Source organism: Scyliorhinus torazame, chromosome 12 (genome assembly GCF_047496885.1).
Source record: "Scyliorhinus torazame isolate Kashiwa2021f chromosome 12, sScyTor2.1, whole genome shotgun sequence".
NCBI lineage: Eukaryota > Metazoa > Chordata > Chondrichthyes > Carcharhiniformes > Scyliorhinidae > Scyliorhinus > Scyliorhinus torazame.
In genome coordinates, this window is record NC_092718.1 from 15,431,914 (window position 1) to 15,451,478 (window position 19,565).

Consider the following 19,565-nt stretch of genomic DNA (forward strand, 5'->3'; position numbering starts at 1 on the left):
TCTGATCTTAGCTTCAACTCCATTTTCCTGCGTGTTCCCCAGATCCGTCGACTTCCCTCTAGTCCAAAAATCTATCTAGTTCAATGATTTAGCCTCCACAGCTCACTGCGGTAATGAATTCCAAACACAAGTGACCTTCTGAGAGAACACATTTCCCTTCATCTCTGCATTAAATGGGCGACACCTTATATGGCCCCTCGTTCTAGATTCCCCACAAGGGAAAACATCCTCTCAGCATCTACCCTGTCAAGCACATCTCACTCTTCTAAATTTCAACCTTTCCTCAGGAGGCAACTCAGTCATCCTAGGAATGAACCTAGTCAATCTTCTCTGAACTACCTCCAATGCAAGTATACCCTTCCTTGAATAAAGAGACCAAAACTGTATGCAGTGGTCCCACAGACAGCTGGTAAACCCTGACATTTATACACCATTCCCCTTGCAATAAAGCTCATGATTTCATTTGCCTTCCGATTGCACCTTGCTAATTTTATGTTTCATGTACGAGAACACCCAAATCACTCTGTACCAAAGCATTATGTAGTCTCGCTCCATTCAACTAATATTTTGCTTTTCTATCCTGCCTACCAAAATGGATAATCTCACTTTTCCCACCTGATTCTTCATCAACAATATTTCGGCCCACTCACAATCTACCTATATCCCTTTGTAGACTCTTTGGGTGAAATTTAATGAGGGGGGAACTGACGTCTACTGCCTAAACTGGAAACACCCCCAAGGACCTGATTTCCAGGAGCATAGAAGGAATTAAGTCCCTAATAGGTAGCAGTGACCTTCCTTCTGGGCTTCCCAGCTCCACAGGGAACATTTAATTGCAGGGGTTACCCCAGTAGGCTGGAATCCCACTTCCCAAGAATTGCTGAGCAATCAGAGTCTCCCAACTGTCCATTATCGGCAACGCCACTGGGAGCAGTGGCTGCTGCCAGTAGCACATTTGGACCTTCATCAGGGATCATTATGGGATCCCTGGAGAAAAGTAAGTGACGGTGGATGGGGGGGGGGGGGGGGGGGGGGGGGGGTGGTGTCACAGGGAGGGACGAGAAGTGCAGGAGGATGGAAAAAAGGGCAGGGGGTTGGCTGTCAGCGGGCCTCTCCATCCTAATACCAGGAATCTTCATTGGGCAAATTTTGTCAGTCCCCCTGCCTGCCCACTTAATTCCCGGAGGAAACCCACGCGGACACGGGGAGAACGTGCAGACTCTGCACAGACAGTGACACAAGCTGGGAATCGAACCTGGGACCCTGGCACTGTGCTACCGTGCCACCGTGAATATATTTAAGGCTGAGATATACAGATTTTTGATGTCTCAGGAATCCAAGTTATCTGAGGAGCAGGAAGGAAAGTGGAGTTGAGGCAGAGGATCAGGCATGATGGTATTGAGTGGCAGAGTATAAGCTCAAGGGGCGAGATGATCTCCTCTATTGCTACTTCTTATATTCTCCAGGGCTACTTCTAATCTTCATAATATTGTCTCCCATTTCTTTCAATTCAGCACCATACTTAGTTAGTCACGGATGGCTCATCTTGTTCAGTTCCTTCTTTCTCGATGAAAATACCTTTGATGAGAATAATGAAATATAAACAAACATTACTCAATGTTTTGACACAAATTACCTTGATGAGTTTATTTCGAAGGTACATTGAAGTACTTGCAGTCAAATAGCCTTAGAATTATTTAAAATGGAGAGATGAAAATTGTGATTTTAAAATAAAATGAGCATCTGCACAGTTCTCAGCCCATATCCAAATTACATAGAACTGTTTGTCAGAGTATTTAACAATACCCATTGTGCATAATTGCACCTTGGCTCCATTTCGTTTTATTCCTCATTTTTTATAATAAAAACTGCAGTCGATAGATATGGATTGTTCCCCTTGAATGTGATCTGGCATGCGTCTAACCCATTAAATTCTGGTTACACTGCAGTAATTCAAAAATTGCATGTTGCGTTCATATAATCTTTACAAGAAATACACAAATTGCTACAGTGTCAGTTTGACAAAAATAGGAGGTAATTGCCAAGGCAGAGCTAAGGAACAGATGACTACAATCAGTATACTTTCAACCCAGCATTTGGGAAGTGAAGGTCACCCCCATCTCTTATGACAGAAGAACATTTGTTGGTAAACAAATTAATCTTTCTAAAGGTCACCATTTGTTTAAGTTTTTATCCAGCGCTTGTCATCTGGAATACAAGACAAGTCTGTCATTCAGCCACGCAGGGTGCAACAGAAACGTGCTGCATGGATGCAGTAATGGTGTTCCAGTGTGTTTCAGCATTCTTTGGTAACATGGTGCCTGATTGGGATGCTATGGGCTGCTGGTTTACAGCTGTCTGTGGGCAAGATAGAGGTCCAGCCATGAATTACAATAAGATAGGTCCATACTTTCTGACTGGTACAAGCTGGACTTCTGCCTGGAACTGACATTTTCAATGCTACCAGCCAGCACATGTCTGTTTTCCTCCTTTTTTTTCTCTCTTTTTTTCACTTTCTGCTACTTCTGCTCTTTTTATAATTCTCATATAGCAACGCTTGAAATTTCAGCAAAGTTCTGCATCAAGTGTACTCTGCAGACATTTTTTTGCTACATCATCAAAACAACCACATTGCTTATAAATGAGTATTGAAGTGGTAACTGCTCATTCTGATTGCAATATCCTTATTTGTCCCCTAAATTATTTATGTCACAAAACTGTCCTCTATTTTGAAGCATTGTTATTCCACATTGAGCATTTAATTTTTTAACAGTCCCCAGAGAAAACGATGGCAGACATGTGCAGCGACCATGCCTCTTAAAGAATTGCTGTGATTGCTAAGTTTCCTTACATATTACCAGTCACTGCACTTCAAAGTAATGTACTCTGAATGAAATACCGAGCAACATTTCTAAGAAATGTAGTATGCACTAATGTTTAAAAATGTTATGTTTACTGTGGTAAAAGGCCTTGAAAGTGAGAATGGAGTGCTGCCGATACTCAGAAAGAGTTTAATTAGATACATATTTCTTAATGATAATCTTTCAATATTTTTAATTTGCACAGAATTAGTATGCACAGAATGCCGCAGCAATGTTCTACTGTAATGCAAAGGATCATTGCAGGGAATGTAGGACTTTGTATTGAATAATTTAGATCATTTTTTGCCAAGTAGACAGGATAAAAGACAAAAAAGAAATCCATACAGGGCCAAAAGTTAATATTATTTTTGTGAGTTTCTAATTTCTATACAGAAGCTGGGATAACTGTATCTCCCAATAGAATTTCCTTACTTGTTTTGCTAAACAGCAAAGAAAAGTCAAGCGTACCACACTGAGTTCTGGCTCTCTCAATATCTCCATGCCAGACAGGTCAAGAATAGAGGCATAATTCTGCTGAAGAGCAATGGTGAAAGGTGGATCGTTTTTGGAAATGGTGGCGCATCATTCGTCTAAATTAATGGTGTGTAAGGCCCTTAATTACTCATAGGAGAGATGTTCATGGACCAGAGTTGAACTGAAGTCCTTCAAATGGAAGGGCTAAAAGTGAAATGTGTCTCAACATTTTTCTTCAGCTAATTCAACTTTACGTGATATGAACATAAAACTTGCGGAAGAAGCAAGATTCACATTTAAAAATATAGAATTTAGCAAAAATAATTTATGCTAGAATTATTTTGTGCATGTACAATAAAAAAACAGTAATTGCAAATAGAAAGCCTTTCAACTAAAAGCTCGAAAAGGTGTAGTAAAACTAGCAGTAATTTATTACAAGTGAGTACCACATTAACTTCAGGTGTCAACGAGGAAGCATAGAGTTTTGACCCCCTGGTGGGCTATGCTGATGTTTGCTGCAAGTGAATGTGCATGAAATTCACAACAGAACTTCATAAGTGGAGTTTCTCACAATAAGAAAGAAAATTAATTCAGAGCTTTCTTTTCCAAACAGGCACCTTTGCAAAAACTTATTAAAGGTTCTACAGTTGGCACACTCGCCATTTTGCCTGCTTCCCACCGTGAAGATCCAACCCTCCTTCCTCCATTTGTATCTGAGAAAGATGCAAAAAAAGGTCAGTGGCAACTGGAGCAGATCACAGGATGTTTTGGGCAATGAAGATAGGCAGGAACCAGTTCTAGAATTTTGTTCTACTATGTTAATCATGACTATGGAAATTTGATAACCACAGTGGTTTTCAGTGTAAAATGTGTGTTCCTAATGGCGCGGGATACCACTTATCCCATATAGAACTGAATGTCATCAAGCCCTGTCTGAAGCCTCGACATAAGTAGGAACAGGCCTTCTTCACACTCTGCGACATTGTCTGTAAGCTTGCTGGCAGGCTGCTTCGTGCACCCAGTGTTTTCCCAGGGCGTGCCTATCAGTCTTAAGTAGCCCTGGCACTTAAAGTTAATATCTGAGTCCTCTGCAGCAGGGCTGGTTTGCTTTCCTGTTGTTGTGTCCCAGCCCTTCGCCCTATTGCCTGCATATCACCATGTGAAAGTAGGAAGGGGAAAAAGAGATTAAGGTGTGAAGAAACTCTGTGTGACCTCTCCTCCAGCATTGCCATTGCTGAGGCCACGACACATCCCTTTCCCTTGATTGCCAGTTGCTTTCTTCAAGAAGGGACAAGGTGTGCAGATTGGCTCAGTCTCCGCTGCTGTCCGCTTCCTGCCGGGAGTTGTGCATGACCTTCTCGTGAATAAAAAGATGGGAGTGCGATATGACATCCCTGTGAGATCTTTAGAGAAATGGCCTGTCGTATTGAATAGCTGATATGCAGTGCACCTGGCATAAGGTCTGGTGAAGTGGGGACTGCGTTATTGGTGAGCGTATGAATATGAGGAGAAGAAGGTGGGTGAAGAGTGTTGCAGTGATCGTAGGAGTGCGAAAGGAAACGGGGAAAGGGAATGTTGTGAGTCTTGAGGCCAGAGCGATGAGTAGAGAATAAGAGCAATGTTTTACCTTGACAGCTCTGCTGAGATCATTGAGTATTGTCTGGTATTGCAGCCATGTCCTTCGCATTAAGTTCCTGGTATTGGCCTCCTTTGCGATCTCTTCTCATTGGTGGCAGAAGTGTTGCCTGGAGAATTTCCTCCTGTTTGTCTCCAAGTGCACCTCCTCTTTAAGGGGTGATGGCAGTCTTTAAGTGGCACAAGGTTTCTGCCATTGCCCCCCCGCCCCCCCCCCCCAATCCAATCAATTGTGTGGCCAGTGAATTGCATGACTTACATCGGCTACAAACCAGAATTATTTCAATGAGATCCCAACACAAATTTAGCATGTTGCCTGGGACCACAGGCATGATCGAATTTCTAGACCTCACAGTCGGGACTGAATTTGAAGCTACAGCACAGAGATGAACAGGGCACATAAAACACAGCCCCATCCATAAAGCTACAACATACTGTTCTACATCAAATCACTATTTTGCATTACTCACAGATGCTGCTGATAGTATTCTCCTTTTCTTACAGGTATTCTGAGTTTGATTGAACGAGGCTTAATTCCTCCAGCATCTGACTTGACTGTTGACCCACCTTTTGTTCAACACAGAGCAGCAAAGATCCACGATATCGAAGACAAATATAAGAAACCAGCTGCAGAAGTATTTGGTAAAGATAATGCCAAAGGCTATGTTTTCTGGTTTGTACAAATTGCAGTCTAGTAAAGGTATTGCGTGGTGTAGCACTAAGCCAAGCGCTCCAGAAGGTCTGAGATTCAGTTCAGGTCTATGCTGAGATGACTGGTCTTGTTCAAGAGCAATTGGAGGCCTTGGCCGAAAGAGAGGGGAAATCAATAGTTCAGGATTCCCACTCCTGCTTGCTTTTTGGTTACTCCTGCTGAAATATGAATGTGTGAGTATGCGTTTGCTGAGTACACAATTAGGCTGGGTTATTATCACCTCCTTGGTCAAATTACCTGTTAACACTCACCGCTTGGGCTCGCGGTTCAAGAATAGCCACACAAGCAAAGTACTGGAGGGAAACCAGTACCTTTAGGACAACACCCATCATTATTCAGCAGCTTTGGAAAAGAAGGGTTAAAAATAAAAATACCCAAAAGAAGGAAAGCATATTGGGATAAAAAGTATTGTTCGGAGGCAAAGAAAGAATAATAAGAATATAGAAATAGACACAATTTTTAACCATGCAATTCGTATGATGCAGAATCCTGCCGCAGTACACATATCGAGGATACATTATGCAGAATTGTGGGATATGATTCATGTCCTATAAGTGACCTGGCTCATGAGAACGAAAGTCATGGATGAATTATGGTCAGTGTCACAAGTAGGGTATAAATCATTATCCCATAGGTCTTTGTAACTATTCTGTTTAGACTATACATTAAAAATTAATTGGGTAGAGAGGTTAAAAAAAGACCAGTTTAATGGTGCACTATATTCCTTTGAGCATTGGTTTCAGAGTGGCTGGAGGCAGTGTGAGCCCTCATTACTGTATCGTGTGGTATGGATTGTGAGTGTTTACACTTTCAACATTCCCCTCAAACAAATTCTCAAGGGGAAAAAAAAGGTTCCGGTAATTATAATCTGAAGTCATGTAATTTTCATGAAGATTCAAAATATTATTACTTTGTTCCACTTAGAAAGGAAGAATTTATATAGCTCCTCTTACAGCCTCAGAAAATCCCAAAGCTCTTCATACCCAATGAATTACTTTTTTGAAGTGTAATCCCGTGTTTTATCGGAAAATACCATCATCACCAATTTGTCCAGAGCCAGGTTTCACAAACGGTAAATTAAATAAAATCCCCAAAAATCTGTTTCTTGACAGTGCTGGATGAGGGTAAAAGTTTGATCACGTCACTGCAAAAAACTCTTGCTCCTCTTTGAATAGTATCTCGGGATCTTTTACATTAACCCAATAGATGGATAGACCATGTTTAAATACCTCTGCCAAAAGACAGCCTCCTTAACAATGAAGAACCTCGGTCATTACTGCACTAAATTGTCAGCCTAAATTAAGTAAAACTTGATGACCGTTTGACAGAGACAAACAGGCTACCAACTGAGCTGGGCTGGTGTCTTATGATGAACTTTGTGCTTAATAATGAGGGGAAGTCAATTCCCCAGGGCCTGGTTTAGCTCACTGGGCTAAATCTCTGGCTTTTAAAGCAGACCAAGGCAGGCCAGCAGCACGGTTCAATTCCCGTACCAGCCTCCCCGAACAGGCGCCGGAATGTGGCGACTAGGGGCTTTTCACAGTAATTTCATTGAAGCCTACTCGTGACAATAAGCGATTTTCATTTCATTTCATTTCAATTGCTAGAGAATGGAATACTTTGTCATTCAGGGATGCTTGCTCACCTTTGCAATCCACCTGATATTGGCATGCGGTATCCAGTGATGCTTATTTTCCATAGGAGATGTGATGAAGGTGTTGCATGTAGCAAACATGGTAATAGTCACTGCCCTGTTACATTTGTGCACTGCAGACTCCTGGTGCATTTTGGAAGAGTAGTAGTAGTAATGGTTCCTCCTGTGGATGTCTTCACTTCCTGGGAAGAGTCAATCCTGATCCATATGTTCTGTGCAGGAGATTGTGCAGCAAATGTCACAACTGTGTTGCAATCTCTTTTGTGAAGTGGAACCTTGAAGGTGGGTCTCCTATGGCATGTCCAGATACAGAGTAATCACAGGTGTGGTCAAAATATCTCATGGGTGGTTGCACTTGCATTTGGTGAATCCTTATAAACTCCTCTTACTTGTGTATTAATATGTATTGTGGGACATTCAATACCCCAAAAGAATATCAATTCTCACCCCTTTGTAATGTGAAAGCCAGCAGCAACCAGAAATAATGAAATAAATTATTATTGGGGGGGGAAACCCAAAGTTGGAGCACCCCCCAATAAAACCAACTTATGAATGCAGCTGAATGCAGTAAAGGAGACATTAAAACAGGAAAAATAACCGTTGAAAAACTTACCCTTTGCCCTTCAGTAACAACAGCTTGCATTTCTACAGCACCTTTAATACAGTAAAATTCCCAAGTATATCAGAAGCGCATTATTAGCCAAAGTTTGACACCAAGCGACGGAAGAAGATATCAGGATAGAAGAGGTATCAATTTTTATCCCTAAGGCTTTTTTCAGGAAGATGAACGCGGCGATCTCAGGTTTTGTATGAGCTGGTAAGACCCCGAGGGTGAAGAAGATACTTTTGGAACGGGGGCGCGGGGAGGGGGGCTTATCCCTTCCGAAGTTTATGGACTATTACTGGGCGTCCAACATATCGATGGTTAGGAAGTGGGTAGTGGGGGAGGGGTCGGTGTGGGAGCAGGTAGAGGTGGCACCGTGTAAGGGTACGAGTTTGGAGGCTTTGCTAACGGCACCCTGCTGTTCTCGCTGCCTCGGTACTCCACAAGCCCAGGGTGGTGGAAGCCCTGAGTGTGGGGACAATTGAGACAGCACATGAGATTGGAGGGGGCGTCTGTGTGGTAACTGATCTGAGATAATCACCGGTTTGTTCTGGGGGGGGGCTGGACAGGGGCTTTAGGAGCTGGCAGCGGGCAGGGATTGAGAGATTTGGGGATCTCTTCATTGAGGAGGGTTTCCCGAGCCTGGAGGTATTAGAGGAGGAGTTTGAGTTGCCGGGTGGGAACGGGTTTCGGTACCTGCAGGTACGGAACTTTGTGCGGAGGCAGGTTCCAAGCTTTCCTCGCCTCCCCCTGAGGGGACTACAGGATAAGGTAATGTCAAAAACGGGGGTTGGGGTAGGGAGGGTCTCGGAGATATATAAGGAGCTGATGGAGTGGGAATGGGTCCCAATCGGGGAGGTGAAGAGGAAGTGGGAGTAAGATTTGGGAGGAGAGCTGGAAGTCGGACTATGGGAAAAGGCCTTGAAGAGAGTTAATTCATCCTCGTCATGTCCCAGGCTTAGCCTGATCCAGTTCAAGGTGGTTCATAGGGCCCACATGACGGTAGCCCAGATGAGTAGGTTTTTTGAGGAAGTGGAGGACAGGTGCGGAAGCTGTGAGGGAAGCCCGGGAAATCATGTGCAAATGTTCTGGGCGTGTCCGAAGTTGAGGGGATTCTGGCAGGGATTTTTCGGATGTCATGTCAGAGGTCCTGGAAGGGAGGGTGACTCCGAGTCCAGAAATGGCAATATTTGGGGTATCGGAAGATCCGGGGGCCCAGGGGGGGCGGGAGGCCGATTTTCTGGCTTTCTCCTCCTTGGTGGCCCGGAGACGGATTTTGCTGGGATGGAGGGACTCGGAGCCTCCAAAGTCAGGAGTGTGGGTTAGTGACATGGCAGGGTTTCTCAGGCTGGAAAAGATTAAGTTCGCCTTGAGAGGTTCAATTCACGGGTTTGCTCGGAGGTGGCAGCCGTTCATTGACTTCTTTAAGGAAAACTGAACGTCAGGAGAAAGGGGGGGAGAAAATGGGAGGCAGTGTAAAATAATATACGGGTAGTTAGGAGCTAGGGCGGGAGGGTAGTTGGGTATGTTATTGTGATGTGGTTGCGTGCGTCGGGTCACTAGGTTGTTTAGAATGTTAATTTGTTAAACTGTGAAAATTCCAAATGCTTCAATAAAATATTTTCTAAAAAAAGGGATAGAAGAGGTATGTTTTAAGGAAGCAGGAAGGGAGAGAGGCAAACTCAAAAGAGAGGATTAAGTCGAGAATTCTAGCCATGGTAGCTGAAAGCATGGCTGCCAATGGTGGAGCACCTAAAACCAGGGGTATGCGAAAGAAGAAGTGGAGAAGTGCAGAGATTGTTTTAAAATTTAAAATTTGAGAGGCCTACTTCAGCTGGTGAGGACTCATTATTGTGTGTATCTAGTTGTAATGTATAATGCTCATGCTATTGTAAACTTTGGAAATCACCATTCAGAATGTCTTTTCAATATTGGAATGAGAGCATTATTTAGACCTCAAATGATGTCTCTTAAAATCGGATGCTTTAACAAATTGGTGTGAGGCCTCACAGGCTATTTTACAATCTCAGGTGGTTGAATGCAAGGCCAAATCTATGACGCACAGCTTCAGAAAATTTACCCTGGTATAGTTTTATCTTGTAATCTTTATTTAGCAACACTACACCTAAAAGGATTCTCCTAAAATTAGACTGTTGTTACTTGTTTCCAGGTACTTACCCCAAAAATGCCTACTGTATAATCGTTAGTGAGTCATATACAGATGAACCAAAACATGTGGACAAGAAACCAAGCACTAGGCTGCCATTAAAGATGGGTATTGTTACTCCTACTCCTTCATTCATGTCCAAGTCATCAGCTAAGGACATCAGTGCCGTCCAACACCTGCTTGGTAAAGAAGTGGTGCCATTTGAGTTTCAGCAGCCACAGGTATGGAGAACAATGTATATTGTAAAACAGGGCGCATGTTATTTTTGGAAGGAACTTTGATGGCAGGATTGCAAGCTTCCCAATGGACTAATGGTAACGACAACCAGCACAGGTAAGTAGCACCCTGAAAACTATGGGGGAATGACTGACAGTCCTGTTCCTGACTTTGCTGTGTCTGTCACAAGCTTCCCTTGGCTTAGCGCTGAGCAACCGGATTACATAGGAAAGAGGAATTAGGAGCAGAAGTAGGCAATTCAGTCCTTGGAACCTACTTCTCTATTCAATCAAATCATGGCCAATCCCTTCCTGGTCTCAGATCCACCTCCCTACCTGTTCCCCATATCCCTTTAACCCGTTTTTATAATCAGGAATATATCTATATCTTTCTTGAAACCATTTAATAATTCAGTCTCGACCGCACTTTGGGGCAGCGAGTTCCACAAATTCACCACCCTCTGCGGGAAGTAGTTCCTCCTCATCTCAGTTAAAACCTTTCAACCTATATCTGTGATCTCTGGTCCTAGATTTCCCTGCAAGAGTGAACCTTTGGCCTACGTTTACTTTATCAATCCCTTTTAGTATTTTATGTACCTCACTCAGATCCCTTCTCATTCTTCTAAATTCCAGCAAGTATAAGCCCAAACAATTTAATCTCTCCTCATACGTCAACCCTTTCATCCCCGGAATCAATCTGGTGAACCTCCTCTGAACTGCCTCCAAGGCCACCACATTCTTCCTCAAATAAGGAGACCAAAACTGGGCACAATACTCCAAATGTAGTCTCACCAACACCCTAAGCAATTGCAACAACACTTGTCTACTTTAACACCCCAGTCCTTTTTGCAATAAATGGTAACATTCCATTTGCCTTTTTAATTACATGCTGTACCTGCAAACTGACTTTCTGCGATTCATGGACAAAGACACCCAGATCCCTCTGCCCGGACGCATTTTGAATCTGCTTTCCATTTAGATAATAATTTGCCTTTCTATTTTTCTGGCCAAAATGGATAACCTCACACTTATCCACGTTAACTTCATCTGACAAATTTTGGCCCATTCTCCTAGCCTATTTATATCCATCTATAAACTCTTTATCTTCTCTTCACTGCCTGCTTTCTCACCCATTTTAGTATCATCCACAAATTTTGCTGTGTTACATCCTGTCTCTGCTTTTAGATCATTTATACAGATTGGAAACAGTTAAGGTCCGAGGACTGACTTCTGCAGTACCCCATTAGTTACAGTTCGCCAGTCAGAGAAGAACCCATTTATCTTGACCCTCTGCTTTCTGTCAGTGAACCTGTCCTCAATCCAATCTAGTACTCTACCCCCAATCCCCTGCGATCTCACCTACTGGATCAGTCTTTTATGTGGCACCTTGTCAAACGCCTTCTGGTAGTCTAGATATACAACATCCACAGGTTCCCCATTATCCACCTTGTTGATTACATCCTCAAAGAGCTCAAGCAAGTTTGTCAAGCATGATTTACTCTTCATAAACCATTGCTGGTGGATTGAGCTTTGTCTTTTCAAATGTTCAGTCGTCTCCTCCTTAATGGTTGATTCCAACAACTTCCCCACCACAGAGGTTACCCATGGCAGTGAGACAGTAAACCCATTTAAAATGCAAATGGAGTTCTTAAAATATGTTTTAGAAGTGAATTGGCATGCGTGTACTGTGCATACCCTCTTCACTGCTAACCCTAGCATCAGTTGGTGGTCCAGTCAAGGAGGAACCCAGCAGTTAATGTTTGTGCTTATTGCTACGACGTGCACTCCTGTTCATCTGGGCTCCATGAAATAAGACTGGTCCGTTGTCACTCCATATGCTGCTCTCCCGCAATGCACCCTCCACGTACCTAACATTCGAGGCCAGCCAAGACCTGCTCAGCATGAAAATCTGCCCCAGTCTCATGTTAAGCAATGCAAGTCAAAACCTGCCAGGTTCGATTAACTGTCTCTGTAGAGTTAATCGATCTCAACCAATGTTTAATTTTGCTCTAACTTGGCATCCTTGGGCCAGCGAGGGAATATAATTCAAGCTTCCTGTTGCTGATTGCTACCAAGTGAAACCCCCTCACTGACATTTGAAGAAAACACGCTTGGGTCAACACAAGATTGGTGTTAGCTGGCAACATTGCAGCTGGAATCAGCACATTTAGGAGAGAAAGGAAAGCTTTCTCCAATATTGTCTGACGGTAATTAGCTTCCTGAATAGTAAAAAGTCTTACAACAGCAGGTTGAAGTCCAACAGGTTTGTTTGGAATCACTAGCTTTTACCTTACTCACCTGATGAAGGAGCAGCGCTCCGAAAGCTAGTGATTCTAAACAAACCTGTTGGACTTTAACCTGGCATTGTAAGACTTATTACTGTGCCCATCCCAGTCCAACGCTGGCATCTCCACATCACACTTACGGAATGGCTTTTTGGTCAGGATAGTCGGTGGCTATTGGTATTTAACTCAGCGAATCCATCTTCAGAAGAAAGATAAAATCTGTTCCTCAAACCATGCACAAATTAGCAATACAGAGGACGTTATGTCTTGGATCTGAACTGTTCCACAGATTGGGCTGGAAGCCGTTGAACGCTGTCACTGATTGAAACTTAATAATAAGAATAATAATCTTTATTGTCACAAGTAGGCTTCACACTGCAATGAGGTTACTGTGAAAAGCCCCTAGTCGCCACATTCCAGCGTCTGTTCGGGTACACAGAGGGAGAATTCAGAATGTCCAATTCACCTAACAGCACGTCTTCCGGGACACGTGGGAGGAAACTGGAGCACCCAGAGGAAACCCACGCAGACACGGGGAGAACGTGCAGACTCCGTACAGACAGTGACCCAAGCCGAGGATTGAACCTGGGACCCTGGCGTTGAGGAAATGCATTCTATTTATTCAGCACCAATTACTTTCCTCTTTGTGAATAAGCATGCAAAAAGGATTAAACATATGTGACTATAAACTAAAAATTGATTTCTTCCCATCCCTCTCCATACTTTGAGGAACACTAAATCCCTTCCCTACCTGCCTCTCAAACACTTATGTGGTACTATTAGACCTCTGTAAACTTCACTGTCAATTCTCATCAGATATCCATCCAACTTTTTAAAGTAAGACGTCTTACAGCACCAGGTTAAAGTTCAACAGTTTTGTTTTGAATCACTAGCTTTCGGAGCATTGCTCCTTCCTCAGGTGAAAGAGCTCCACTCCGAAAGCTAGTGATTCAAAACAAACCTGTTGGACTTTAACCTGGTGTTGTAAGACTTCTTACTGTGCCCACCCCAGTCCAACGCTGGCATCTCCACATCATAACTTTTTTAAAGTTGCCGGTTGACCTTAATTGAACTTTGTCTGGGGGTCATTAAATTAATGATGGTTGGGAAGATTAGGAAACAGGAATAGAAGGTAGCGTTTTACAATCATTCCACATAAATAACACTCCGTTGCCAATGTCTGACACAAGCAGTAATACAACTGAACTGTTTTGACAGCAACACAACCACAAGAGCAAAGATCAGTCATGAGAACCCTCAACTGTGTTCCAGTCTGCAACACACATTCTGCTCCTTTTGCATTGGTCAACTTCCATTACAGATACCATCTTCTATCATTCAGCTAGATCTCTTCCCATCACTGACTCTTGATGTTTACTCCTTCCTACCTTTACACATTTTCTACATTTCCATTTTCTATTACTGGCATGTTTTGCCAACACCTTGAGAGGGTGGATCAGGCAGCATGATCTAGGTAAGGTAAAAGCAAATTACTGTGGATGCTGGAATCCGAAACAAAAACAGAAATTGCTGGAAAATTTCAGCAGGACTGACAGCATCTGAGGAGAGAGAACGTTTCGAGTCTGGATGACTCTTCGTCAAGGATGTAGGTAAGATCAGACATGTATTGTCACCTGGTGTCATATCTACATGGTAGAAAGCAAGGCAGAGGTATTCTTTGTCATGTTTTACCCAGAAAATCATTCTTCTTTTGCCATTAGACACTGCCAGTGGTAGGAACTTATACAGTATTATTTAGACCTGACATGGATCATACGACAATGATGTCAGTAATATCATGGAAGAACAGCATTTATTTGGGTGGAAGATGGATGTGAAGAATGTACCTTAGGGCATTTACTAAGTTGTCTCTTATTCGTAGAGGCATTTTTCACAGGAAATATATTATCACATTAACTAGTGAATTGCTGACTAATGGATTTAATGGGTTTTTCCTAGTGCTTTGCATAGCATACAATGATGTTTAAAAATTAATTACTAATTGATGCGGTTGATGTTCCAGTTTCCTGCTTCCTAGCATAAAGTAATTCAAGAACTAAGTAGAAAATCAGTTAAATGTTATTTAAACAATAAGACATGTAATTATGCAAAGACTTTCCTTTTTTCTAATTTGCTGTACTGTAGGATCTAGCCCAGAGGCCATAAAGATGAACCCAACATTAAACTTTAGGCACAATAAGCAAGAATTGAGCACTTGATTTAAAATCCCGGCTCAGGCTCATTATTGGTATTTTAATTTACTGTGTGCTTTGTGCTGTGGAGAAAGTTTACTGTAAATCAATAAGTAGGAAGGGTTTAACAAGGTTTACAAGAAATGTATCAGTGGTGGGATGATGGGGTGGGTGATTGGAAGCACATTAGAAAGCTATGATTTCTGAATGTTGCATGTTTAGAAAGTACTTTCAAGGTACTTAACTTAAACTACAAACTCAATCTGTGGTGATTCCAGGAATACCAACATCCAAAAATGATGGCAAAGTAGAAAGCTGTTCTCTGGTTATCAACCATGGCTTCTGTCTGTTCATTGTTGTGTGTTTAAATCTTTGTTGTGCCATAGTGGATGCTCATTAAAGTCGGTTTGCATTGGTTCCATTCTCAGCTACATTCATGAAGGCAGTGTCATTGGAGACAAACTGTATCTCCAGAATAAGGATTGGAAGTAGAGTCCTCACTCAATCACTGCAGCATGCTTCCTGATGGCTACTTTCAGAGCAGGATTAGTATTGAGTTGTGATAATGTCTTGCAGCCACCTTTTGACCATTGTAATTGGGGAACATGAAGACAATAACCAAAGAAGGACTGTTACTGGTCACAAAGAAAGAAAACTGAAATGTGTTTCTAAATTAGTTAGCTACGCTGTAGAACATAGAACATTACAGCGCAGTACAGGCCCTTCGGCCCTCGATGTTGCGCCGACCTGTGAAACCACTCTAAAGCCCATCTACACTATTCCCTTATCATCCATATGTCTATCCAATGCCCATTTAAATGCCCTTAGTGTTGGCGAGTCCACTACTGTTGCAGGCAGGGCATTCCACGCCCTTCCTACTCTCTGAGTAAAGAACCTACCTCTGACATCTGTCCTATATCTATCTCCCCTCAATTTAAAGCTATGTCCACTCGTGCTAGACATCACCATCCGAGGAAAAAGGCTTTCACTGTCCACCCTATCCAATCCTCTGATCATCTTGTGTGCCTCAATTAAGTCACCTCTTAACCTTCTTCTCTCTAACGAAGACAGCCTCACGTCCCTCAGCCTTTCCTCATAAGATCTTCCCTCCATACCAGGCAACATTCTGGTAAATCTCCTCTGCACCCTTTTCAATGCTTCCACATCCTTCCTATAATGCGGCGACCAGAATTGCACGCAATACTCCAAATGCGGCCGCACCAGAGTTTTGTACAGCTGCAACATGACCTCATGGCTCCGAAACTCAATCCCTCTACCAATAAAAGCTAACACACCATACGCCTTCTTAACAACCCTCTCAACCTGGGTGGCAACTTTCAGGGACCTATGTACATGGACACCGAGATCTCTCTGCTCATCCACACTGCCAAGAATCTTACCATTAGCCCAGTACTCTGTCTTCCTGTTATTCCTTCCAAAACGAATCACCTCACACTTTTCTGCATTAAACTCCATTTGCCACCTCTCAGCCCAGCGCTGCAGCTTATCTATGTCCCTCTGTAACTTGTAACATCCTTCCCCACTGTCCACAACTCCACCGACCTTAGTGTCATCTGCAAATTTACTCACCCATCCTTCTACACCCTCCTCCAGGTCATTTATAAAAATGACAAACAGCAGTGGCCCCAAAACAGATCCTTGTGGTACACCACTAGTAACTGGACTCCAGTCTGAACATTTCCCATCATCCACCACCCTTTGGCTTCTTCCAGCTAGCCAATTTCTGATCCAAACTGCTAAATCACCCTGAATCCCATGCCTCCGTATTTTCTGCAGTAGCCTACCGTGGGGAACCTTATCAAACGCTTTACTGAAATCCAGATACACCACATCATCTACTTTACCCTCATCCACCTGTTTGGTCACGTTCTCAAAGAACTCAATAAGATTTGTGAGGCACGACCTACCCTTCACAAAACCGTGTTGACTATCTCTAATCAAATTATTCCTTTCCAGATGATTATACATCCTATCTCTTATAAACCTTTCCAAGATTTTGCCCACAACAGAGGTAAGGCTCATTGGTCTATAGTTACCGGGTTTGTCTCTACTTCCCTTCTTGAACAAGGAGACAACATTTGCTATCCTCCAGTCTTCTGGCACTATTCCTGTAGACAAAGATGACTTAAAGATTAAAGTCAAAGGCTCAGCAATCTCCTCTCTAGCTTCCCAGAGGATCCTAGGATAAATCCCATCCGGCCCAGGGGACTTATCTATTTTCACACTTTCCAGGATTGCTAATACCTCCTCCTTATGAACCTCAAGCCCTTTCATAGAATTTACAGTGCAGGAGGAGGCCATTCGGCCCATGGAGTCTGCACCGGCTCTTGGAAAGAGCACCCTTCCCAAGCCCACACCTCCACCCTATCCCCATAACCCTGTAACCCCACCCAACACTAAGGGCAATTTTGGACACTAAGAGCAATTTTAGCATGGCCATTCCACCTTTGGACTGTGGGAGGAAACCGGAGCACCCGGAGGAAACCCACGCACACACGGGGAGGATGTGCAGACTCCGCACAGACAGTGACCCAAGTCGGGAATCGAACCTGGTACTCTGGAGCTGTGAAGCAATTGTGCTATCCACAATGCTACCGTGCTGCCAGTTTAACCTTCTAGTCTAGTAGCCTGAATCTCAGTATTCTCCTCGACATCACTATCTTTTTCCTGTGTGAATACTGACAAAAATATTCATTTAGCACTTCTCCTATCTCCTCGGACTCCACGCACAACTTCCCGCTACTGTCTTGACTGGCCCTGCTCTTACCCTAGTCATTCTTTTATTCCTGACATATCTATAGAAAGCTTTCGGGTTATCCTTGATCCTACCTGCCAAAGACTTCACATGTCCCCTCCTGGCTCTTCTTAGCTCTCTCTTTAGGTCCTTCCTAGCTAACTTGTAACTCTTGAGCACCCTAACTGAACCTTCATGTCTCATCTTTACATAAGCCTCCTTCTTCCTCTTGACAAGTGTTTCGACTGCTTTAGTAAATCACAGTTCCCTTGCTCGACCACTTCCTTCCTGCCTGACAGGTACATTCTTATCAAGGACACGCAGTAGCTGTTCCTTGAACAAGCTCCACATTTCCATTGTGCCCATCCCCTGCAGTTTTCCTCTCCATCCGATGCATTCTAAGTCTTGCCTCATCGCATCATAATTGCCTTTCCCCAGATATAACTCTTCCTCTGCGGTATATACCTATCCCTTTCCATCACTAAAGTAAACGTAATCGAATTGTGGTCACTATCACCAAAGTGCTCACCTACCTCCAAATCTAACACCTGTCCTGGTTCATTACCCAGTACCAAATCCAATATGGCCTCGCCTCTCGTTGGCCTATCTACATACTGTGTCAGGCACACATTGGACAAAAACGGACCCATCTAAAGTACTCGAACTATAGCGTTTCCAGTCAATATTTGGAAAGTTAAAGTCCCCCACAACAACTACCCTGTTGCTTTCGCTCCGATCCAGAAGCATCTTTGCAATCCTTTCCTCTACATCTCTGGAACTTTTCGGAGGCCTATAGAAAACCCCTAACAGGGTGACCTCTCCTTTCCTGTTTCTAACCTCAGCCCATACTACCTCAGTAGACGAGTCCTCATCAAACATCCTTTCTGCCACCGTAATACTGTCCTTGACTACCAATGCCACCCCTCCCCATCTTTTACCACCTTCCCTGAGCTTACTGAAATATCTAAACCCCGGCACCTGCAACAACCATTCCTGTCCCTGCTCTATCCATGTCTCCGAAATGGCCACAACATCCAACTGTGTTGGAGAATATTGAGAAGCAGTTTCATAAAGATCCCTCCATAGTTCTTCATCTGAGACTTGCATCGTGGTGGTCCGTGAATATTAACAATTCCATAGCACTATATGAAGAACAGAAAATTATTAAGTTCCACCAGAAACTAGGTCATTTATTTGTGGGACATTAGCCTGAGCAAAATTATTGTCACATTCACGTGCGTAGCAGTAGCATCAACTCCTCACATATAAAGCACTTTGGAACCTTTCTAAGAGATTATTCAATGCAAAAGGCATTGTATTGAACCCACTTCAATACAGTAGGTTCTTAATTTCACATGTGTCTTCACATTTAAGTGTTGAGTAGGGAGGCGAGTTGGTTTACGATGGGGAAAGGGAAGCAAAACTAGAAGGGTTAGCATCCAGATTACACTTTCAAAATTCCGAGCAGCCAGTTGGAAAGTGGAATTGGCTGTATTCCTTGGTGACTCAGCAGGTTTATTCAATGAGTAGCTGAGCTCCACTCGCCAGGAAGATCGCAGGTTCAATGCATAATCCAGGTAGTTGTTTTCCCTAGGCTACGGAAACCGGAACCATCCAGATTTCCTGCTCCTGATCAATATCTGACAATCCCTAACTTCTGTTAATCACTGTCAAGGCTAAAACATGAGTAACATCAGGTGCAATCTACCCGAATGGGAACAGAATTCGGTAGCGCGATTGACTGGTTGTTTCCCAGCACTCGGAGTGCCGAGAAACACCACATCTGGGGCTGTTTAGCACAGGGCTAAATCGCTGGCTTTGAAGGCAGGCCAGCAGCACGGTTCAATTCCCGTAACAGCCTCCCCGAACAGGCACCGGAATGTGGCGACTAGGGGCTTTTCACAGTAACTTCATTGAAGCCTACTTGTGACAATAAGCGATTTTCATTTCATTTCATTTCATTCATTCATTATGGAACGGCCATTCATGGAAGATTGGGGGCCTCATTGGG

The 19,565-nt window shown here is 43.3% G+C and overlaps 1 protein-coding gene across 6 annotated transcripts in view; it reads left to right on the plus strand.

Annotated features, from left to right (window-relative positions):
- Positions 1-19,565, plus strand: part of iqch (IQ motif containing H) — a 303,610-nt gene that overhangs the window by 91,081 nt on the left and 192,964 nt on the right. For all 6 annotated transcript variants that reach the window (XM_072470436.1, XM_072470433.1, XM_072470434.1 and 3 more), the window contains 3 exons: positions 3,949-4,069; positions 5,475-5,612; positions 10,111-10,328. In XM_072470436.1, coding sequence (XP_072326537.1) covers positions 3,949-4,069; positions 5,475-5,612; positions 10,111-10,328 — 477 coding nt within the window. The remainder of the gene's footprint in view (positions 1-3,948; positions 4,070-5,474; positions 5,613-10,110; positions 10,329-19,565) is intronic.